General features: G+C 46.0%; 3 protein-coding genes across 4 annotated transcripts in view; all 3 read left to right on the forward strand.

The window, feature by feature from the left end:
* The window catches only part of LOC1277792 (uncharacterized), a 69,984-nt gene that overhangs the window by 33,228 nt on the left and 11,671 nt on the right, over positions 1-25,085 (forward strand). For both annotated transcript variants that reach the window (XM_061654242.1, XM_061654241.1), the window contains exon 4: positions 4,090-4,193. In XM_061654242.1, coding sequence (XP_061510226.1) covers positions 4,090-4,193 — 104 coding nt within the window. The remainder of the gene's footprint in view (positions 1-4,089; positions 4,194-25,085) is intronic.
* Positions 15,565-17,195, forward strand: LOC4577934 (keratocan). Its single transcript, XM_001237908.3, has 2 exons — positions 15,565-15,725; positions 15,795-17,195. Exons 1-2 carry the CDS (start codon positions 15,715-15,717, stop codon positions 17,035-17,037), a joined length of 1,254 nt encoding a protein of 417 aa, XP_001237909.3. The 5' UTR covers positions 15,565-15,714; the 3' UTR covers positions 17,038-17,195.
* Positions 17,985-19,265, forward strand: LOC5668341 (toll-like receptor 13). Its single transcript, XM_061654247.1, has one exon. The coding sequence runs from the start codon at positions 18,000-18,002 to the stop codon at positions 19,263-19,265; it is 1,266 nt and encodes a 421-aa protein (XP_061510231.1). The 5' UTR covers positions 17,985-17,999.

Here is a 25,085-nt window from a genome sequence, read left to right on the forward strand (position 1 = left end):
CAAAATTTCTCACAAACATTTGATGGTGTAGGTAATCGCTTGGATTGCTAAGGTTAATGAAACAGGAGAAAATTATGCTTTTATTTGTGCATTTTCGTTAAAGCAATAACATTAATCAAAAAGGCTTTTTACACGATTTACTTACAGGTTCAGGATACGCAGATTAAATACAATTGTACCTCTTCATCCTTCATTTCAGCCTTTTTCCACAGAAAAAAGGCACAATAACGAACTGTTTTCCATGCAATCAGTTTTGATTGAATTTCGCTTAACACGCTTCATTTAAAAAATCAATCCTCACATCAAAGAAATTGCCCAGAGGACGCATGGACGCGTGGCAAAAGGTCAACATTAAGCGACTAATAGAGTGTAATCCCTGTAGATGATAAGTTATGCAAAGGATTTAAGCTTCCCGACCCTCTCACATGCCATACGCTTGCCCCAGAGGTGATAGTGTAAATGGGGACATGGATTGCACCAAATTTGCATAACAATCAGGCAAAACACACACACACGGCAGTTGCAGCAAACCGTAGCAATATCTCAATTATCGACCATTTATCCACTCTGTTTGCCGGTTGGATGGGTTTGAGCAGTTCCCTGACAATGCTCTGGGTAAAAGATGGTTTACCGTACTGATGTGGAGGAGCAGTGGATGGAAGCGTGGTGTGACGGAACCGACCGTGCTCGAAGGAGGCGAAGCGTTGATTGCTAATTTGTAACAACTAGTCGTATCGTAATCACGTGCCAACAGCATTATCCCATGCACGGACGAATGCCTCGGCGCAATGTACACCACACCACACGTCATCATCCATCCACGCTTCGAAACCATCCGGAAAATGGACCATTTCCTGTTGCCCCTGTTACGGCCCCACCTTTTCCCCCCGAGTTTGCGTAATTTTTCCCGAATGTGTATTATGTTTTCCCTGTTTGGTGTTTGTGTGTGTGTGTGTGAGAGAGTTTTTTTAGCTCTGGAAATAGTTACACGTTTCCATGGTCATTCATCCTGCTCGATTTAATTCAATTTTATGCACCTTCACGTTTTTTGGGATGCTGATTGCCGCTCCCTTTTCCGCTCCATTCTGCTGCCGTTGGGATGTTAGGGGGAATTTGATTTTTCGCTGGGCGGTGAATGTTTGTCCCAAGGGAGCTGGTTTTACACGTGCCCTGCTGTCAATGTGGGCGAATTATGTCGGATTATGACATAGTTGTCATCAATGTTGGCTGTAGCAACTTTAAGCTGACGAGATATTTAGCAAGGTCACTGATGATAGCGAAAGTTTGGTTCATGGTTCATTACCACCATTCAATTAACATGTCAACTGTTCAATTAATAGAATGTAAAAGAATTGTTCTCGGAATTAGGAATCAATAGGTAGCAATAATTGTTGCTCTTATTACTGCAAATAGACAGTCAATGACGGCTTCTACAGCACTGTAAACCTTTGTTTGTACCCTATAATCTCCCAAACAATGGCAACTCCAGAATGGTAACAGCATGTGACAGATTACTAAATTATTGATACATACAGAAGTATTTCAGTTGCATCCACATCTCCTCAGAGACTCCTTAAAGTTTTCCTCGAAATGTTCAACAACACGCAGAGACAGTTCTTTGCAGAGACGATCATAAATTCGGAGCCAAAAATCTCAGCCACGCCTGGAGTCTCTAGTGCCTTGCAGAGCTGGCGCAAGATTCTTAAAAGCCTTCCCAACAACGACGGGGCCCTATAAATAATATTCAAACAGTGTGAAAGATAAAGTACTGGGCCACGCACTGGTTGCCCGTGGAAAGGAAGTTCCCTTACCAGGTCTGACAGGCTCAGGGGAAGGACTGTAAAAGTGTCTGGCCGTATGCGTGCGTATGTGGGTTTCCATCTGTGAACCTCTGAACAGGCGCTGAAAGACGCGCTTCCCATTTCAGTGCTGTCAGGCGTGAAGAATTAATTCCCCGGCGCGCGCGCGCGAGCGGAGATCTTCAATCGCAGGGACATACACACATACTGCTTTGCGTCGGTTGTCGGAAGTGTGGTCTGAAAGGGAAAAAGAAAACGCTGCTTCCAATAATCGTCTTCGATGTCACATAAATCAACTGCGTACAGGGAATTGGGATAATGCACGCATAGCGTGGTTGAATGTGGGTCGGTTTTCATCTTTTCACGGTGGTGTCTCTTTTGAGTTCGGAATTGATCCTGTTTCGGGGCTGCAAGAAGTGTGGCTTGGCATAAAAGTTAATTGTTGCTTGGTAACGGCTCGGTTCCGGTCGTGCGGTGACTTATGTAATGGTTTTCTGGCGACGACCGGGGAGAGGGTTGTGTAAATCGGTCATTTTTCATACACAAAACCATTCACAGCTGGAAATGAGATCATTAACGCTTGGGAATTGGGTGGTTCGGCGTTTCATTCGGGTTGAATCTGGTGCAGGGTAGCAGCAAGACCCATTTCCGGGATGCATCTTGGAAGGGGGTGTACGCACGTAATGAGCTTAAAAGCAGCGTCACTTTATTTAAAAGGGTCTAAAGCGTCTGTCAATAAGAAGTAGCAGTGGAGTGTTTTTGATGTCGTCAATCGTTATCAAGCCACTTTATACTCACAAACAAAACTGTTTGATTAAAAGGTTGTCATCACATTAGAAAATATGCCTCAGAGCTAGAACGTTTTACGCCCAACAACGCATCTTTATGAGCATCTTTTTTACCGCCCGGATCACCAATTTGTTTCGGTAGCATACGTAATTTCGTAGGTTCGTATAGGCACTAAATTATGAACTTTTATTCCAAACACAATAATAAACCAACGAGCAGCAACCAAACGATGTGGCGTCAATGATGTAGAGACGTCTGTGGTGTGCCTGCGTCTTACTTCTTCTGAGTTCAAATACACTTTCCTCCGCCTCTGCCGCAGTTGCTGCCAGCCTGCTTCCGCTCACGCAGTTGCAGCTGAAAATATTAACTTATTTATGGCACATTTTATGTGACTTTTGGGTGTATTTTTTGTTGGTGCTGGCGCTTTCCGTGAATAGTACGCCTTCCGACCATCAAATTACGCTTTGTTTCCATAAATTAAATCCCACACAAGTGTTAATATGAAGGCGGTCGGGGGCAGTACAAGCAAATGAAAACGTTAGAGGACATGGATAGACCCAAAATAAAAAAAGGAAGGAAGGAACATGCCGTGTCGCACGTTATGCTACGGGAACGGGAACGATCACACGATAGGTAGGTGGAGTGTTTTTGGCCCATTTTTTATGTCCGCTGTGCGTAATTACGTACGCAGTGTGGTATAAATTCTGCATCCCGCCGATCGTGTTGACGGAAACGTTCTATGTTAGCTCGTTGTTTTTGGAAGTTTTTCGTTTTGTTTTGGGTTTATTAAAAATGTAAACACAATTCACAATGCCCGAACGAGAGCAACATCTTCCACGGTCGATAGAATCTTGTCACGGTTACGCTTATTTGTGTTTGTGCAGGTCAAGAGAGAGAGAGAGCGCCTTTGCTGTGTTGTCTAATAACCAATTCCTAAGGCTATTCTGGTTCGAAGGACCAAAACGCCATTCGTGAGCTCCTGCTATCAACCATCCTTCATCTCACGGGAGAGTATCCCTCGATCGTACCGGACACATAAAAACGTTTAATGTGCGTTCGACCTTTGTGTGTGTGCTTGGAAAAAAATATGATCAACACTCCGAAATCCATAATTAGACCTCCGAGATGTACACGGTTCTTCGTTTTCGAACCTTTCGGGCCTGGTTCTAATTGGTACCTACTGCTGTGGAGAAACGCCTCGCGAGAAATTGATGCTCCGAGCTGAACAAAACATGTCTTCGAAATGTCTTCTGCACCGACCGAATACCCTCTAATTATGCACCTTCAACGACGGGGAAATGTTTTGAGCTGACCGACACTTATGAAGGGCAGGGCCAGTTTTGGACAGATGCCATCTCCCTGGTTCGGCTGTGGCGCCTTTATTTAACATAAACGTATGCGAACAGATCGTCACCGTTTCGTTCTATCCAATCCGTTTACGAATAGTTGAAGCCTTTTCCCACTAATATCACGCTCTCTTTCTGTTCTCTTCCACCCGCAGATGTTCCGGGAAGAACCACTGCAGCTTCATCTTCTCGCAGGATCACCCGTTTGCCGTCGTCTGGAAGGAGGGCACGGTGCGCATCAAGTACATCTGCATGGACGGTAAGTCACGTCGGTCGGCTTTTGAATAGTTAATTCCACTTCCTCGTCCGCTACCGCCCACACCGCCTCCATCGCGGTGTGGGAGTTCTGTGGGACACACGTACTTCGGCAGAATAGCTGGCGGGTAATTTTGCTCTCGCCGGCGTGCATCTTACCGGCGCCGGTGTATATCCGGTGCCATAATTTATGCCTAAATAGATAATGGGTCAAAAGGCTGTCATTATCGTTCGAGCTGTGCGGTAGGAGTGTTGGTGTCCCCGGAAAATGGGAGCCCGATATGAATTTATTCAACGAAATTATTAGAGTTACTCGTTGGGGAAGTTTCACTGACTGTTTCGTCACACCAAGGGGACAATGTTTAATTTGCTGCTTCCGGATAAAAAAATAGGCCGATTGTTTGTAGAAAACGCTACCAAAATTGTGCTCTCATGTTGCTTTTGTATGACTAAAACGTTGCGTCATTTTAAGTTTTGCATTCATTGCTTCGCATTTGTATAAAACGCCTCGGACGACATGCATGCATTGTGCTTAGGCATAATAGATTTCCACGTCATACGCCATTCGAAGTGGCAAACTTGGCTTTTGTCGCTTTGTCATATCACAAGCTAATCGGCCATTCCAAGCCAAAAATAAACAAAATAGAATAGAAAGAAAAACCGCCACATCTGCAAGATTGGTACGCATGCGAAACGCGGAACCCACGCACCCCACGCCGCTGTGTCTCTCACGTGTTCCTGCCCTTGCTAATGCTAATTCCATCCATTAGGCACACACACACAGACAGACAGGTCGGGAGAAAGACGGCTGGCACACATGCCAAGGTCATCCGGGTGATCTTGGGAAGGGCTTCCAGCGGCAAGCAGAACCTTTACAGAACCGCCTTCGGCTACGGCTGGCGTTGCCCTTGACACACGTACGCCATGTCGGGATGTCCTTTTCGGCGCCGCGGTGTCTGTGTGAAAGCGGCTTGCTCATTCTTTGTGCGAAGTAGCTCAACATTGGGTTTTTTCCCCTGCTAGTAGGGGACGTGCCTGCGTAGGAATGGGCTGTATGGCAGAGAACAACCCCGCGACTGCCGACTGCCGACTTCGTAGGTTGAACCTCTGTGAAATAGATTTCATGTCGCAAAACCCAGACAAAGGGACAGTGGGTTTGCAGCTGGGAGGGTGTGATTTTTTTTCTTTCCTTTCGGCGAGGGCCTAGGGATGGATGGAATGTGTTTGATAGTGTTTTATGTGTCAATGTTTATAGGACCGAAGCGGAGGACCCCTAGAGCCGGTGCGCGCTACGCGCTAACGGGCCAAAGTTTGTGAGGCGCGCATACTGTGCTAATGGTAATGGGGAATGGTTCGGCTAGATAAGCCCGAACGAGGAAAATGGGTGGCGGTTTATCGTGACCGTCTGGGAAGCGGAGTAAATGCCCCGTGAAAGTGAAGCTTATTACGAATTTCTTTTCTCATTTTGTTCACTCATTGCTCTCTTTGTAACGGAGTTCTAGCGAGCAGCTTTAAGCAGCGCATTAACAAAAATATCCATCTTTTGAAGTAGAAAGGAAAACCCGCTTCCAGCTAGTGCTGTTTTATTCACAATGCTATAAAAATCTGTGGTGGGCTGCTACTCTATTGTGTGGGCTTCTTCAAATTGGTCCACCCGCGCTTGACTGTATAATCCACTTAACGAAGATGGAAATGGATTTGGTTGACGTGCTGCACACTACTTACTTGCACGAAACCGCAAACCTTTATCCCCCTTTCGAGCAAGAAGAAGCCCCCCAAAGAGCGGGCAAATCGAATCAATCGAAAGAAGCGCAATAAAAACGAAAAAAAAACAACGGACGGATGCGGATAGAGTCCGATATACGCGCTCTACATCATCGACCGTTCAGCAACGGATCCGGATTACGATGGGCCCGGCCCGGGCGGCGCTGTTGGTGCAAGCGTGAACATTAATGCCATAAAAACGGCGCTATCGTTGATTGGCCATTTTGCCGGAACGGCTGCGACGTGAGCGAGCGTGACCGAGGTTCTGATGATGGCAGAGCGGTGGACCGTTGTTGGACCGTTCTTTTTTCCCCTCCACTGATAGACATATCGCACTCGGGGAAGCACGCTAGACAGAAGGTGGAGGAGATCGAGGCTGGAAGCGTACGTCGAGTTTTAGTAGCCGATGATGTAATGGTGTGTCCTTGGGACGTTGGTATCGGTGACACAATCCGCACCATGATGAGGCCCTCGTTAAGCCTCGTTGTTGTTCTTGTGCGAAAGTTTTTGGGCAAAATTCCGCTACCACTCGTGATGATGTTTCGCGTCAGATTTCGCGTAAATCGTTTTTATGAGGTCATCCACGGACACGGACCGCTCAACTGTGACCGCTAATTGAGTGCACAAGTTAGCGCAGGTTAGCGCATACCGTTCGGCATCGGCAAGAGCATCCTCCCTCTCTTTAGCTAAGCAAAACATTCCAAACTCTTGATAAGAAATGTTCCACCCCTCGGGGAAACCTCACTAGCAGCACCTACTATCGAGTTCATCCGCCCGTTGAACTCACAGCATGGCCAATAAAGTGGAAAGCCATTATGATGAAGCGAGCAGCACTTCGGTTGGTTCGATTGCGGGAGGTATGGAGCTTGTTGGTGGTTTATGGCACAATGCAGAGCCCATTCATTATCCAATGCAAACAAACCATTGTCTAATAAGTGGCAAACATTTCGGCGGTGTTGGGGGGAGGAACTTTCCTACCTTCTTGCCGTTTGCTGATGAATGTCTGGAAAGTTTTGAACCAACAATAAAACATACGAAAGAAACTGCTTCAAAGGTTTTCTGGTATCGTTCGCACGTTTAGACGCCAAGGCACGAAATGAAACGAGCGTCATGCCGGGTATTAGGTGAGAACCTTTTCATGATTGCGGGCTCTTTGAAAAGTGTCCTTGCATTACGCATTATCATGGTTTTGTTTGCCAAAATCACAACCTCTCCTTCTTTAGTGTCAATCGATTTTATCGCTAGGATGTTGTCTTTGCTGACGATCGAAAACGAGTGTAAGAGTAGGGTAACTACACCGAAACCATGCCACTACTGTTTACCTTTCCCACATGTGTTCCACTGATTTCGGAATGGATGGAACGTGGCAGCAAGCGAGAGCCTTAAGCTAATCACACGCACACGAACGCCGGCTCATCGGGGTCGCAGGCACCACCGGGTGAAGCGGGTTTGTACGAGGATCAACGCAAACACAATCATTTTGGCCAACGGCATAATCTCTTCACCAGTGCCTGTGAGCGCATCCCCGGGGCTGCTACACGATGGTTTGATGGATGAGGCTTAAGCTTATCTTCGTTAGCCGGATGGAAAATGGAAAGAGAGAGCGAGAAAAAAAACGGAGCAGTTCTTTTGAAAGCGTATTTGATTAATTGGTCGTTCGGAGTACCGCTGGTGCCGTGACCAGGATACAAGCTTTTTTGGCGCTTTTTGGGCGCTCGGGTGAAGGAAAAAAACGGAAAAAGAGCGACGACGCCATGTAACAGATAGCTGTTAGTAATGTCCTTGCCCAGCATGGTGACACTGGTGACACGAGCAACGAAAGCATTTTGGGTTACAGTTCAATCGTTCGCAATTAGCACCCTTTTAGAGAGAAAGCGTGAGGCAGAGAGTAAGATGTTATTGATCCGTTTTTTCGCTTTATTCTTGTTGCATCTGCTGACTGATTGCGATCGAAAAGTAAAGCAAAAAATGGTGAAATGGAAACGAATGAGAAAGGTTCGACGGGCAAGTGTTAAACGTATCGCACTTCCTCCTCATATCCTTCTCTTCCTTCATCTTTGTATGGTGTTTCCCCTTCGATGTTGCAATCGTTCCCTCCAGGGACGGGGAATTATTGTTTGGTTTGGAATGATTCCATTATCACCTCGATACATCTTCTGCAGCAGCCATGCGTTGCAGTTCGTGAACCCTCCCTGTAGATGCAGCAACAATGCAACCTAACATCCCCCCTGTGTGAGATGAATTTATTGACGAGCTAATATCCGTAACATGTGGCTAGATGGCTTTGAGCTGTGTTGTTGTGGTGGTGATGAAGGCGTAAAAGAAATGAATGCACTTTTCCAAAAACAACACCAACCAAACCCATAAGGGGAAGCGGGGGTTGTATTGTGCAAGTATGGTGCTTTAGCTAGAAGCGTCATGTTTCCTTTTTGGACAGTTTCGTGGCGCCGTGAACGGAGGAGGAGAACGCTTCGGTGCAAAATCCCGCTGCTCGGGATTAAGGTGGTAATGTTAGACAAATCCTACACGCTCGTATTACCCGATGTGCGAATGAAGATTGCTAAGGATTTGGCAACGAAATCCCAATAATAATATTTTGCATTTGCCTTCCCTCTCCGGTGGTTAGCTGCAATGGGGCGGCACGCGAGAGCTCACTCCCGGGGAACGAAGAAATCATACAAATTTATCGTTTCGAGCTGCTTTCTGCACGCCGCTCATGTACGAAACGAAGCTAGAGTGAATTCCAAAAGCAATCGCTCGGCTGAGTTTTGGGTGGTGAAAAACAAGAACCGTTTCCCAAAAACCTACCGTAAGGCTTCCCACCCAGCCAGAGCCCGGGTCTAATGTGCTTGTGCTGGGTGACGTTTCGTAACGCAAATGTTGAATTTACATTTCGGGTAGATCGGGTCTTTTATGTTCACTTATTTGTGGTGCGCTCTGCCATTCCGAGGGACGATGGTGACGCCGATGGTCAACGACCAAGGTCATGGTTTCTTTGTTTCTTTGCGCCGGAAGCATGTCAAGTGAGAAATGGCAGTTGGAATGTTTGTTTGCAGGGCTTTTTAGGGCCGCGTGTTGAGGAAAACTGAGGCTGCAATGGGCTGTTTTTGGAATTTCCCTTAACGAGCCAAAGTGTGCGTTTGTGAAAAGCCTTACCATTAAACGCCATTCTAACAGCTTTATTCCTGTTTTGATGCTCAGCAACCGACCCCGGGGGAGACCATGAACCCCTGCAAAGTTTACATGCTCTGTTTTTCTTGCCTCCCAACATTCAGGCGCCCATTTTGGAGGTACAACCTTGTTGTGGAGCATTTGTTTTTTTTTTATTTCATTTTGCCACAATCTCAAACGCTCGCCCTCGGGTTTGTGCCAATCGCTTACGCAATCATTGAAAATCGATAAGCGACTCGAGGTGCGTGCGGTAATGATGGCAGGGTCGCTTTTCATGGCTGCGTGGCCGATACGAATGGTCTGGCGTGGCATCGATCTTCTTCGGTCGTTGAGGATAAAACAGGCAGAAGGTATATACGCGTTGTTGCTTTGCCTTGCTCGATGGAGCGTTGGAAAGTAAAAATTATACCCCACGGGTTTGCAGTTGAACCTGCCACCGGAGGCCCAGCGCTTGATTCATTTTGTTTGTGTGTTGGTGCTAGTGTGAAAGATACAAAAACATGATTTTTTCCACCTCCTTGCTTGCCGGAGGAGTTGTTTCGCAAAGGGCAAAAGTTTAGGGAAAACGCTGTGAAGCGACCTCGACTGTTTACACAGTAACGCCATTTAACGCACAGATGGACAGTCGGCAGCCGGGTGTTTGCTAGCGCTAATGCAAAATAGGCTGGATAATATTTTTTAATAACAGTTTCTATTTGTTTTTTTTTTTTGCTGGTTCCACAATCCCCACCATCCGACCGGACCGGTCTTCATTTTGCGCACTCATTATTCAATCAACGTTTCGGAGATCAGAAATCCGCTTGGGGGTTTCCGCTATTTGCCTAATGAAATTGACCCTTCGGCTAATGCTTTTCTGATGATCTCTCGTCTTGCTAGGAGAGTTGATTTTAAAAATTAAAACATTCGCCATCAAGGGTCGATTTGTTTGTTTGCCAAATTATGCTAAACAGAGTGATTTATTGAGACCTTCTGTTGAAGCGAAGGATATGATACGAAGGACAAAAAAGGCGCAGAAAAAGTGATGGGAAAGTGATGCGCTGTATTGTTTTTTCGCAACACCAGAAGTTAAGCTCAAGCTAAGGTTGAAACTTTCCGTACCGTTGTCTTGAAAAGTGGATTTAAAGCAGGTGCAACTTGTGCTAAACTAGCTAACAAATGCTGCTGCACTTGGCGCTGTGGCGTTGTTTTGTGGTTTACAATTTCTTTCTTTTGCTGAGCGCGAGACGATTCGTATGCATTGTTAATGAACAGATAGATAGCAACGGATGAAAGTGGAGGGATGAAAAAGAAAACTTTTCCAACCACGATAGTCCGCTGGGGCGCTGCTTTTATGCAAACGAAACATGCATATTGATGATGAAACAAGAAATCAGAGATGAGCTAATAATATGCACAACAGGGTTTTGTGAGCATGTTTTTGCTAATAGTGCGCTTTGGAGTAAAAAAATATATCCATTTTTCAAACCACCTTCACTCTTCGTGGCTGGCCACCTAACACAGCCGTGTACTTTAATTTGCAGACGGAACAAATCGTCACACATGTGCCTGTGATGCGATCCGATTTGTCGACTCAAATCGGATCCCACACCGTTTTCGCCCCTGGTGTTCGGTTCCCCGGTTCCGCCCGGTTCCTGGTGGACTCGGTGCCTATCTGTGCACCACCCTTCCTGCTGGCATCGCTCGATTGAACTCTGATCGGATCGGGCTTCCCCCTTGGAATCGATAAAAGGTCGCCTTTTTTGTTGTTGAATTGTTGGTGAATTTCGTTCCAGTTTCTCTCTGTGGCACTGGCACAGTGTGGCTCGTGTCCCGGTCGCGTGCATGTGTGTGTGTGGGTTTTTAAGAGCCCTAGAGAAGGGTGAGTGTGTATGCACGGATTGCATGCCGCAAGGGAGAAGGATATGATATGCACAAAATAATGCGCTTTCATCCCGACCGTGACCTCGCCCCGGGCTTATGAGCAATGTGTGTGTGTGTGCGATCTGTTAGACATAATGTTGCAGACCTGGCAGGCATGTGCAGAACACTGGGATAAGGTTAAAAAAAGGAAATATTATAAAACTTCTATTAATTCTTTTCTCAAAAAAAAAAAAAAAATGAATGATCGTGCAAGTCTACATTTACTTTAGTAATTTTTGAAACAAAACAATAAAACATAATGGGGACAAAACAAATCAAATGTCAAACCATTATCAACTGTTCCCACAGTTCCACTCGTGTACTAGCCGTAACGCTCGTTTGTTGCATTCGCTGTTGCACTTTGGCGACCTGTCAAGACTGCGTGCCACACTGCGCACAACGTGCAATGCCAGTCGGGCGATGCATTTTGTTTGGAAGGCACGTTTTCCGGCACCACGGAGCAAGCAGCACACTCACTCACTTTGCCCGTGTTCTGCAAGTCAGCTGACAAATATTTGGTCGACAAGCGTGTGGCACCGCCACGAGGAGAAGGATATAGAGAGAGAGCGAGAGTAGCTTTTCGACCGGATGGTGCATCGGAAGCAAATCGGAATGCGAGACCCTTCCACAGTGCGAAACTGTGCGGTCAATGAGCGTCCAGAGCAACGGAGGACATATAACGATGACGATTGGAATCGGATTCCGGCTCTGAGGGGAGGGACGGCGAACGGTGATTGGAAATCACCGGAGCGGCATCGATGCGATGCAAGATTGATTATGTTTTCCGCTGCCGATGGCCGATGGCGCGGTCGTCCTTGTTCGTTGTCTTCCGTTCACGTGGCCAGGGGACGACGGGGCATTTTGGGTTTGAAAGGTTCACTTCCTTTTTGCTGCTGCTATTGCTGCTTCGCTCTGTAGTTTGAGTATCAAAGCCACATGTACACACAAAAAGGTTGGGCTGCTCGGGACCCTACCATACACGGGGAACCGTTGGTTGAGCGTGAGCCAGGAATCGCTTGGTTCTCGCATTCGCCTGTGGAAGGACACACGGCGGTTTAGTGATGCGAATAATTTGCTACCACCCCTCCCTATGCTACTCCCTGCTGCCGAGGTTTAGACACTCGGGTATTTCCGACCGCTCGAAAGAATGATTACTGGACGGGTGGCATGATTCTCACATTCAATGATCCTTATCGTGGGGACGAAACTCAGTGTTTGTGTGTGTGTGTGCCTTCTCTAGCTTACAGCCAATTTGTGCACAGTAGCACGATACAGCGCGGTTCGCGGTAAGGATTTGAGGTAAAGTTTGTTTTTGGTTCGTCGTCATGAAGCCATAACACACACGTGGTTTCGAGTTGCCAAGTGCTACGATAATTGTCACACGACCTGACAGCTGGAACTCCATCTCTCCATCACAGGTAATTTCCCACTGCTTTCGCCGGGAACTTTGACAACGTCTCCGATGCATTATATAGCGTCTGCCCTCTTTCCCCCAACATTTCCCCCCCGTGTTAAAATGAATTGATAAATGATGTATTTTTCCGCCCGAATGCATTCCCGACCCCAAACAATCCCTTCAATGCTAAAAGCTTTCCCCTGAGAAAACAGTAACAGTTCCGATCGTACAGGAATAGGCAAGAAGCTGGCTTGACCCCAAACGAAAGATAATCGATGTGCGCTTGCGTGACAGTTGACTGGCAGCTCGGGCAGATCGAGTCGTCGAAGCCGTCAGCCGGTCGTACAGCAGCACACAGGCTGAGCGATATGATAACAGTTACAGTAGCAGTTCCGCTACGACATCTTCCGACGCGGAGATCGATCGATTATCGGAACTGGGTCGTCCGGGTCACACATCTGGCCTGCTCAGGGGCTGGGCGATCCGATAAAAACGGGACGGCACCGAGCGACTGATGACAATTGAAGCGATAAATTGGTTAATTGAATAAAATTTATCGACCCGATAATGTGTTCTCCCTGTGCTGTTTTTTGCTTGTCCTGGGCACTCACTAAATGGTCGGTTTGGGTGTGAGCTTGGGTTTTTATTACGACATACCAAACAGACAGCAGACAGCAGACACAAAACAATATTTGATAAACATAAAGTATGGAAAAAAGCGGAACTGCTGGTGCGTGTTCTAACGACCCTGGATCGTTTGTGTCAGCTGTTGCGTTTTGTGTTACGCGAATGTCTGGTCACACACACAGTACGTAATTGAGTGACCAGAACGTCACGTTTCTCGCTTCGGTTCAATGTTTTGTAAAATACGCCCAGTGCGAAAGCCAACTTGAGTTGTGTGTGCGGCTTTCGAAACCGGGTCATTGTCGTACTCGAACTCACTGGGAAAAGTTTGTCAGGATGCAGCGGAAGAACGAACCGTGGATCAAGCGAGCGTGCAGCAGCCGCCCGCTCGTGATGGTAGCGCTTGTAATGGCTAGTGTTGTGCTGGGCAACGCCCAAGCTCATCTAACCGCACCGGCTGCCAGCTGCTACAACGTGTCCACCGTGCCGGACTATCTGTGCCCACCGGATGTGGCTCGGTTGCGGCTCGAGCACGACACGTCCTGTACCCGGTACTACGTCTGCGAGAACGGCAAAGCGACCGAGATGTCCTGCCCCGGGCGACGGTTCTTCAATCCGCGCACGCAAACCTGTAGCCGTAGTGTGCGGCCGTGTCAAACCAACGCCCGCACGCTAATACGCCACGTCGCCGAGTGTCGGCAGGATGGGCGCACTGGGACCGCTGCCGGGGACGTCTGCGAGCGCCCATTCGTACCGTATCCAGCGGTGGGCCAGCCATCCAGTGTGCTCGTGTGCAACGTGGACGGTTCTGCCTTTCTGGCCCACTGTCCCCGGACGCCGACCGGGCTGCAGACGGTGTTCGTGAACGGGAAGTGTCGGGTGCGGCAGGCAATGCGTGGCCAGCACAAGTGGGCGAAACTGTTGCAGTGCCCAGGACGCTATCCACCGGATGGGCCGGCGGTGTCCATCAATCGTGCCCGTGCTGGTATTCGGCCGTTGGATACGGTGAGCGGTGGCGTGAAGGGGGGGAGCGTTTGCTTGAACCATACGATGCTAAATATAGAAGCTCCGGGCCGGGTTTGATTTGGAGGTAGCGATGAAAGGCAGCAAACCACTGGATTGGACGCAGTGGATTCGAGTGGACGAAGGTTAGATTCTTGACTTTGATGTGGTCAGGTGAATGTTCGGAAATTGAATATAAAATGTTTCTACGAAAAAGTGCAATTCTGGAAATAATTTCTCAACAGATTTTTATGTTAGAATTGCATAGCATTGAATTGAGGCATTGAATGTCTAATTAGGTAAATGATGATGTTAATGACAAATAAAAGAAACTAACCATGAACTGGAGTAATTCTCTGCTTAATCGATAATGCAGTTAAGGAATAGGTAGCAAATTACGAATCTCGAAACACTCTTTGAGAGGAGCCTAACCCATAAAACACAAAACGCTTGATTATCTGTTAAATTCGATCCCATACACCTACAGGAAACACTTTGCTACACGTTCGTATTGACAGCAATGTGTAGTGTTCCAGTTCCAGTAGTACCACACGTGCTACACCACCGTATCGACATTGGAATGGGCGATGGAATTAATTCTCACCTTCGCGTGAAGTAAACCAAATACGCTAATGCGAATAAATTACACGACGATTGCCGGTTTCATCCGAAACCGATCCGTGCGGTATGGTGCTGAATGCGTGTGTGTGTGTGTATGTGTTAGTGTAAATGAAAGCCGCAAAGTACGTTTTGTTGTGATTGATGTACTCGCTGGTGATTAAACATTAATCTCTACATCGGCTGACGGCTGCTACAGTAGATGGATGGATTGCTAGATGAATGGATGGATGGATGGATGGGATGAATGGATGTATCCGGCGTGACACGCATCCACGTGTAGTTGATAAGCTGTGATCAATTTGTAGGTTAGAGTAACCCATTTGCTAGCAAACCCATAGTGTTGTGCTTTATGAACCTTTTGTAAAGATTCAATTTTCAATTATTTTTTAGTTGACGGATGTTATGATACCCGATTTGAATATCCAAAGATTCATTGAATCTCTAAAAGTTCATGTATCTCTAAAGAGTCAACGAATTCCAAGCGATTCCTCAGTATCTAAAGCGTTAACATTTGCAGAATTATATCACACAGTATAAAGTTTCAAAAATCATTTGGAAATCATGAATCTTTGAGGATCCATTAAAATCCTTTAAGATTTATGAACTTTTGATGCATCATGAATGCCAGAGTTTGAGGTTCAGATTCGTTCATTCAAATTAATGAATCTCAATCTGAGGACAGGACCCATCTCTAATCCAATCGCTGTACACATTGTGCTGATTCGACAAACTGCAGTATACAATTTTCTATAGTACGCTGGAAAGTAATACGCTTACAACGCTCTGAAATAGGCAAATTGTATGCGATAAAGCTCTTTAACCGGTGCCTGGTATGCTAAAACGATTTTTTAATGTACGATGACAAAAGCCATGACTAATGCCATGTCACGCAGCGTGCCGAGAACGTTCCCAAATTGCTCATTTTTGATTGGATTCCAAATTGGATCGAGTAGTGGGTACAGGTACACAAAAGTACAGTCCAACGTTATACATTTACGAACCGATGTTTCAAGTGTAATGTAGCGGCGGAGGTTTTACTGCAGCCAGCATGTTTTCAGTGTAACTAGTCTTTATTTTTGTATATAATCTATCCATGCCTCGGTTTGATCTATTTTTTGCACTCTTTAGGAAGAGTTTTATTTGCAGCGCTTCACTGCTGCTGCTAGTACCGTCTTATGGTGCAGCGTTCCAGTTTTTGTGCAACAGCATGACGTGTACCATAACAAAGTGGTCTCCCAGCGAGGAAGGTTCATTTATGCTTGCCCATATCCCGAACAATACTGTACTGTTGAAGCTTGTCAATCTTAAAACCAACACATTCAACTTGGACACTATCGACTTTGTAAAAACCAGTGGAATCGGAGTCGAGATAGAACGATCTTCCGTCAAAAAGGTGGTAATGCCGGCCGCCGGCCACATAATACGCCTGGTGCTAGTGCGAACGTATCTCAGCGACATCGTGTTCGACGAGGGCAATGAGCGGTTATCCTCTCTTATCATTTCCGACAGCCGGCTTAAAAGCATCCCGAGCACCATCACGCACCTGGCAGCGTTGGGAACCGTCGAAATATCGAAATCGTCCATCGAAACGGTCAATATGAATCTGTTTGGCAAGCTGACGCATCTACGCTACCTTAACCTGTGCGATAATAAGATACTATCTCTTCATCTGTCCGGCGCAGCGGGTGCCGATTTTGCGCAACTAAGTGACCTGTTTCTGAGCGGCAATCAGCTCACCGCGATCAACTTGAGCGGGTTTAACGGTATGCCTTCACTGGAGACGCTAGATCTGCAGAACAATCGGATCCGGCGTGTGCAGGGGACGCTGGAGTCAAATACGTTGAAAACCCTCGACCTGTCTTGGAACCGTATTGATGTACTATACTGTTGCGAATGGAATCTACCCAGTTTGGTCCGTTTAACACTGAGCCGTAACGAGCTGTCGAGACTACCGACCTGCCTATCGTTGGCCATGCCCAACGTTACCTATCTCTTACTAGACTCGAACGCACTGACCGATGGTGATTCGTGGTACAGCATTCTCACGCTGGAAGGTTTGCAGCAGCTAGACATTAGCCACAACCGGCTGACGAGGGCGGTATTCGATACCCTCTCGCAATCGTTGTATATTCTCAACCTGCAAAACAATAACATAAAAGTTCTGAGTGTTCCGGTAGCGGGCAAACGTTTGAAAATTAATGCATCCTTCAATTCGATTGATACGTTCGATATCAAGAGTCTGTCGTCGAACGTTACGTCCTTGGCAATGTTTTGCAACCCAATCGACTGCTCGTTCGATCGAGAACGTATGCCAATTGGGCAGGAACCGATGTGCAGCAATGCAGAGATAAGAAGTTGTGATACGTCCTAAAAGGTAAAATAATTTGCCAGTGGCAATTTGAAACTAAAATAAATCAAACAAAGCCAATAAATTGTGGGAATTTGACCGTTTATTAGAGCTGTTTTGGAGCGTCATCTCATCACTTCAAAGGCATGACAGTAAACTCATCCATCCCATTGATGGAACTATCCATTGGCTGGGATGTTAAGGCCGGGCTACATTGATCGTACTCTCTGGTGTATTTTGATTTTCACTAGCGCATCTGGCGGCGGCTGACCGAAGCATTTTGCCAAACAATTTGGGACTGCTCCAGAAAATACGTTATTTTTCCTTGTTTTTTACTTCAACTGGACTGAAAAAGCTTTGTAATTGATAGATAAATAAGTTGTGCAAGTATTCCAGCCGTTTTCGCATCGAAAAACGGTTAAAAAACTACTTAAATTTGAGATCCGGCACGACCCTTTCCCCGACGACCAAAAAAAGCTTCCACCAGCCGCCGCCAGATGCGCTAGTGAAAATCAAAATTACGCGTGCGAGTACGATCAATGTAGCCCGGCCTTTATGTGGAATTCTGCTTTCGTTTGCATTTTGTTAGAGAATCATTGGGTTTGGATTTTACGAGGAATGTTGCGTATGTGTGCACTTTTTTGAGTACTTTTCATTTACTAGAAATATCTGTCCGCTATGACTAAGTTAACAGTCACCTGACGCGTGAGGCGTATCAAAGCAATTTAGCAATAAACGGAGGAATTCAAAAGAAATTTAAAATTAAACGCTTTAATGGATACACTGAAACCCATTAATGTACCTAATGCCACTTAATTGGAGTGAAGTGTTTTGCTCTTTTGCGGGGTGTCGCCCTCCAAAAAGCAATGTTTTTATTTCGTTTTGAGTCAGTATTGAAATGAAGTTGGCAGTCATAACGTTGCTGATAAGGTCTGTAGAGTGGCTCGTTCATTTGTAGTTCATTTTAACGTTGAACTCAGAAATAAATGTATTTTAGTGTGTTCGTCCTTTTCATTCGGCCAACGATACCACTGCGCTTCCATTGTGACCGAGACTTTATTTGTAAAATATGGCACTGGAGGCCACTGGACGAGGGAGCGTTCGTCTTGGATCACATCCCAATCACACACGGGGCGATCGAGCTGTACAACTTTTGGACTACGGAAGTATCGAGCAATTTGTTTGCCGATTTCGAAACGCAGCGTCGCAACATACACCAGATGCAAACCGCACTCACCGTGATCAGGTCCCCGTTGCGCAGTTTTGTGCTGGAGGACAATGCTACCTTCTACACGATAGATTTGGAGAAAACCCAGCTTGATGTAATATCTTTTGGGACGCGGTGCAATGTGGAGACTTTAAAGATAAATTATTGCAAACTGAAACAGTTGCCAGAATCAATCAGTAACCTGAAGGCGTTGAAAATTTTTACACTAAGCCATTCGTTTATTCAGGTGGTTGATTTAAATTTACTAGCTGAATTGCCCCGTTTAACTTTGCTAGATTTGAGCAAAAACCGGCTACACACTCTGTACGACTCGAGTGCCGGAACAGCGACACTCTCGTACCCGTTGTTGGCCGATCTGTACCTAAGGGAAAACAAGCTGAAACATATCAACCTGGACGTGTTCCGACCGATGGAGTCGCTCACTCGAATCGATCTATCCCACAATCAGATTAGTGTGGTGTCGGGATCGTTAGTGTCGGCCAGCTTAAACTTGCTCGATTTATCCAACAATCGGATAGTGGAGATGGATTGCTGTGGATGGGCTGTTCCAATGTTGTACGGTATGGACGCTAACGATAATCGGTTGCGCGCATTGCCAAAGTGTCTGGAGCAAGCTTTCCTGAATGTGGTTCGTTTGGCGTTTGATAGCAATCAACTTCAGCCGGATGTAATGTTCCAGTTCGGTCGACTTACGAGCCTGAAGTTCCTAACACTGACGGACAACAAGCTACCATACGTCACCCTGAACATGAGTACCATCTCCAAACAGCTGAGGCATTTGAATCTAAGCCATAACAAACTAAAACATCTCGACGTGCCGTATGCACCAAGCAAGGATTTCCACATCGACGTTAGCTCGAACTGTATTAGCAGTGTAGATTGGGACAGAGTATCGGCGAATCTAACGAAATTAGGAATGGGAGAAAATCCATTGGACTGTAGCTTTCACAGTATTTCTACTAGAGCGGACATTCGATCGAAGCTGGTGTGTAAAAGGCACAGAATTGAGCATTGTGATTTATAATGTACCGAAAGTTCATTTTAATAATAATGATCGGTACATTTAAAGCAATGAAGTTGAAAACAATTGATCACGAAAGGTATAAAACGCCGTTAATTGCACTGCGTAACAGTGCACAGAGTCGTCTACAAAAAGGTCACTTGATAGGGTGCTAATTTTGGCTGTAGTTAATGTTAATGCGTTTAGATTCGTATTAAATGATGATGACATGAGGATCTTTCGTTAGACTTCTGTGTACCGCCTGAGTTAACCGATCGTGGTGTATGCGAACAGCGATACAAACAAGCAGTAATAGTTGTGTAAACGTTTGAGCTGTTTTATCATGCATACAGGGTTGTGCATGTGAGTGTTTTTAAATACTAATTGACGTGTGATTAAATGACGAAGTATAGAACCTTCTTTATTTCCCTTGTTTAGTATTCTGTGTTCACTGGTAGCATGTGGAAGGGTTGTGGCTGTCATGCTTGAGTGCAACCACGCCTGCACCATATCGAATTGGACTCCCGACGTAGAGGGTTTATCCGTATTAAATAATATTCCAAACAACATCCAGCACATCCACTTTCGCTACTTGAATATTACTACACTCCATTCCGATTTGCTTGATCGAGTGAAGCTGTCTAACGACGAAACATTTCACGCAACTATCCAGCACTCCCCAATACAGCAGGCCTATCTGTCGTCACGCACCAACATAACAAGTCTATTGCTGCTGGACACGAATCTTAGTGTTATAGAAATTGAACCACACAATCCTAAGCTCGAGATTCTAACCATTATGAAGAGCCGGCTCCGTCGTGTGCCGGACAGCATTAAACAGCTGGCCGTGGTGAGAGTTATTGATGTCATAGGATCTCTTGTGGATTCTGTTGACTTAAGCCTGTTTTGTAAGATGCCGCGCCTACAGATTCTCAGCTTAATGCAGAACAAAATCACCTTCCTCAATTACTCCCGTACGTCCGGTGTGGAATTTCCGAGTCTACGAGAGATTTTTCTGGTGAATAATCTGCTCACCACGGTTAGCATAACCGATTTCAACGGCATGAAGCTACTGAGGACATTAGATCTTTCGAACAATCGCCTCCACAGTCTGGAGGGTCAGCTGCGCTTATCAAGCTTAACAGAGCTGAAGCTATCTCACAATCGCTTCACCGAGTTAAGCTGTTGCGGCTGGAACTTAAGCAGCCTGACGAATCTGAATATAAACAATAACACCTTGCAGCGACTACCGACTTGCATGGAAGACGCGCTGCCGATCGTGAGTTACTTAAACCTGGTCTCGAACGTACTCTCCAACGACGACAATATATGGGACAGGCTGGCGAGTTTGCGCCAGCTAACACTGCTCGATCTCAGCTACAACCGTCTAACCAGTATGGTATGGGACAACGTAACCCTCTCAACGCGCTACATAGACCTACGCAACAATCCGATGAAATATCTTAATATACCGATGGCCATAGATGGGTTCAATGTTGACATGGGATGCACCACGATCGAGCAGCTCGAGGTCAGTAGCAGGTCATTCAATGATACCCTCAGCGGGATTTACTGTATTCCGATACGCTGTAGCTGGCATGGTGAGCTAGCATACAATAGGAACCAGTTGAAATGTGACAAAATTATGGAAGAATGCAAAATGTGCGTTTAAGACAGGTTGCTGGGTGTGATGAATGAATCAATGATTCGCACTAGAAAACATTGCGCACAATGGAATTTTGCCGAAATAAAACGATTTTGTGATGTTAGGCAGAATTCTGCAGGCTTGTCAAATATTTTAAAACTGTCATCAGTGGTTTCGTAATTTTCCGTCGATTGAAGTTCATTCCAAAGTTAAAGCTGAAGTTCCTAACTCTGACGGGTAGCAAGCTGAAACACGTCCCCCTGAACATGGACGCTAACAAACTAAAATACTTGAACTGTATGTGCCAAACGACATTAGCCCGAACTGTATTAGCAATGTAGTTTGGGGCGAAATGCGTGCAAATCTAACGAAATTAAGAATGAGAAGAAATCAAAAAGTGCTGTAAATTGCACGCGCAAATTGCATTTCGCAACAGTGCATAGAGTCGTGTGCAAAAAGATCATTGAACGTGGCGTTAATACAGGCTGTGGTTAATGTTAATGCGTTTAGATTCATGTTAAATGAGGATGATATGAGGATCTTTCGTTAGACTATTGTGTACCAGTTGAGTTAGCTGTTTGACCAACGTTTCTGCTGTTTTTACCATGCATACAGTGTTGTGCGTGTGCGTATCTTTGAGTATTAATCGACGACCCCAGGCGCAGTGTGATTAAATGACGAAGTATAGAACCTTCTTTATTCCCTTTGTTTAGTATTCTGTGTTCACTGGTAGCATGTGGAATGGTTGTGGCCGTCATGCTTGAGTGCGAACACATCTCCTGCACCATATCGAATTGGGCTCCCGGCGTAGAGGGTTTATCCGTGTTAAGTAATATTCCAAACAACGTCAAGTACATCCGCTTACGCTACTTGAACATTACTACACTCTATTCCGATCTGTTTGATCGAGTAAAGCTGTCAAACGACGAAACATTTCAAGCAACCATCCAGCACTCCCCGATACAGCATGCCTATCTGTCGTCACGCACCAACATATCAAACATGTTGTTGATGGACACGAATCTTAATGACATAGAAATTGAACCACACAATCTAAAGCTCGAGATTCTCAGCATTATGCAGAGCCGGCTCCGGCGTGTGCCGGACAGCATTAAACGGCTGGTCGTTCTGCAGGCTTTCGATATCGTACAATCTCTTGTGGATTATGTTGACTTAAGCCTGTTTTGTAAGTTGCAGCATTTGCAGGTTCTCAACTTAATGCAGAACAAAATCACCTTCCTCAATTACTCCCGTTCGTCCGGTGTGGAATTTCCGAGCCTACAGGTAATCTATCTCGCGCACAATCTACTCACTACGATCAGCATGAACGATTTCAACGGCATAAAGCTACTCAATATACTAGATCTTTCGAACAATAGCCTCTACAGTCTGGAGGGTCAGCTGCGCTTATCAAGCTTAACAGAGCTGAAGCTATCTCACAATCGCTTCACCGAGTTAAGCTGGTGCGGTTGGAACTTAAGTAGCCTGACGATTCTGAATATAAACAATAACACCTTGCAGCGACTACCGACTTGCATGGAAGACGCGCTGCCGATCGTGAGTTACTTAAGCCTGGTCTCGAACGTACTCTCCAACGACGACAATATCTGGGACAGGCTGGCGAACTTTAATCAGCTAATAGTGCTCGATCTCAGCTACAACCGTCTAACCAGTATGGTATGGAACAACGTAACCCTCTCAACGCGCTACATAAACCTACGCAACAATCCGATAAAATATCTGAATATAACGACTCCCAAGGATATGTTCAAGGTAGACACGGGTTGCTCGAAGATCGAGCAGCTGGAGGTCAGCCGCATGTCGTTCAATGATACCTACACAGGGATGTACTGTATTCCGACGCGCTGTAGCTGGAATAGTGAGCTGGCGCAGATGGAATGTGGCAAGATTGTGGAGGAATGTCAAACGTGCGCTTAAGCAGGGTTACGGGGAATCCGCTTTACGATCACTGACGAGGCATGTATAAAAAGATGTGGAGCTATTTCGGTTAACAAAAAAACTAATGCAACTATCCAAACTGAGATATTCCGAGAAATGTGTGCAATGAACCACCTATTCACAGTTCCAAACTTTGTGCACAATCGTATTGGACCGAAATAATTCGTTTTTAATGGCATTACGTAGAATTTTGCTAACACATTCAGATTTAAATAGTCACCGTGTTTTTCCACCGATTGAAGCTCATTCCAAAGTTAAAGTTGAATGGGTTTGGATTTGATTTCGTTCCAGTGGAATATTTGTAGAAATGTGCAGAGTTTGGTAAGACCCTCAAGCCCCAAACGTGTGTGTGCTGTTAAACATTATTTCACAAATGTTTTGGTTTTGTGGATGTGTGTGTGTGTGTGTTTTTTAGGGTACTGCTGGTGTTACTTTTAGACATCGCCCCCGGTGCACTAGCAGCAGCTCGATCGAGATGTGTCGAATTCGGTTGTTACGTATGGAACCTAAACCCAATCGAAGAGAGTTACTTTAAAGTACCTCGCTTTCCAGACCAGACGGGGAGGATGTGTTTTATCAACTTAACCATTTCTTCGCTCGACATATCGCTGCTCGACCAGATGGCACTGCTCGAAAGCTCCCTGATCATCAAAAATTCCTCTTTGCGCAGTGTACAGGTTTCCCAAACGTCCCAGTCGATCCCTTTAAAGCTGCTGGTTCTAGAGCAAACGAATCTTACCGAAATAACGTTCGAAGCAAACGACACGCAACTAGAAACGCTTAGGATTAGCAACAGCTTGCTGCAAGATATCCCCAGCACGGTGGTCCATTTAGACGCTGTGAAGCAGATCGCGGTAAAGCACGCCCCTATACAAACGGTCGACCTGAGCCTCTTCGGTGGGCTGCAGCGCTTAGAAAGCATTGACCTAAGCTGCAACGTAATTGAACGCCTCCGATACACCTCGCTGTCGGATGAAGATTTTCCGTCCGTAAAAGCGTTCTATATATCCGAAAACCAGCTCACTGTGGTCAACTTAAACTACTTCAGCCGCATGAAGCAGCTGGAATCGCTATCACTATGCAACAACAGGATCCACCGTGTAGATGGTTGGTTGGTTTTGAGCTACTTAAAATATCTCGACCTATCGCAAAACGCCATCTCAGCGTTCAGTTGCTGCAGTTGGAATGCTAGCAGTGTGATCACGCTGGCGTTGGACAACAATGCGTTCGAACATTTGCCGTCCTGTTTGGAACAGGCGATGTCCGGGGTGAAATATATCACCCTGTCGCACAATGCGCTGGTGGATGGTGGTAGCGTTTGGAGCAGGTTGGCCACCATACCGACACTGAAGATTTTAAACCTTGATGCGAACAGACTGACGAGTGCGATTGTCAACAGTACGTTCCCGTCGCTTATTCAGCTCAGCTTGCAGCGCAACCGCATACAGCAGTTGCGGATTCCATACGCAAGCCACGGTCTTAGCGTTTCCGTCGGGTGCAATTTGATTGAACAGTTTGAGGCGGAAGATGTATCGCCCAACGTGACCCATCTGGATATGGGATGCAACCCGCTGGATGTAAAGTATGATTGTAACAGGTACGGATGGTACCAACCAACAACACCCGTTAAGCGAGAATGTATCAAACGTATAGATGACACAACGTACAAATGTGAAGGATGTTTTATCTAGAAAAGAGCTGGTTGGGCCGATTGATTGCAAATAAAAGCGGAAACATGGTTGAATATATTCCATTTCACAATGCAGAGCTCCGGGGGTACCGTTAAAGATCCTTTTCTTTCACATTCAGCACAGATCGGTCGTGTTGCGGACTACTGGATTGCCTTTCAGCTTAACGCACACTGCCTCCAGCTCCAAAGCGTCACGGTTACGGATAACTTCTATGCGATTGTGACTAAAATTAAGTAAGACCAATCGTAATTGCGTGAAAGGAGCCAAATCTAGCTGCGTCAGGGCATTGTCGGCAATCTGGAAGGTCATCAGATTTTGCAACTGACCCAAACAGTCGAACAGATGCTCGATCCGATTGTTGACCACATTTAGTCCCTTCAGCGACCCGATTTGCCACCGGCATAAGTCGATCGATTTGATGCGATTGTTTGACAGATCGAGCTCGGTCAGGTGGGGCAAATGGAGCGAGCCGTACAGTTCTTGAATCACGTTGGATGAAAGCTGCAGTACCGTCAACGCTTGCATGCTGCTCAACAGTGCACAGTCGAT

The sequence above is a fragment of the Anopheles gambiae genome, chromosome 3, assembly GCF_943734735.2.
Source record: "Anopheles gambiae chromosome 3, idAnoGambNW_F1_1, whole genome shotgun sequence".
In the NCBI taxonomy this organism is placed as follows: Eukaryota; Metazoa; Arthropoda; class Insecta; order Diptera; family Culicidae; genus Anopheles; species Anopheles gambiae.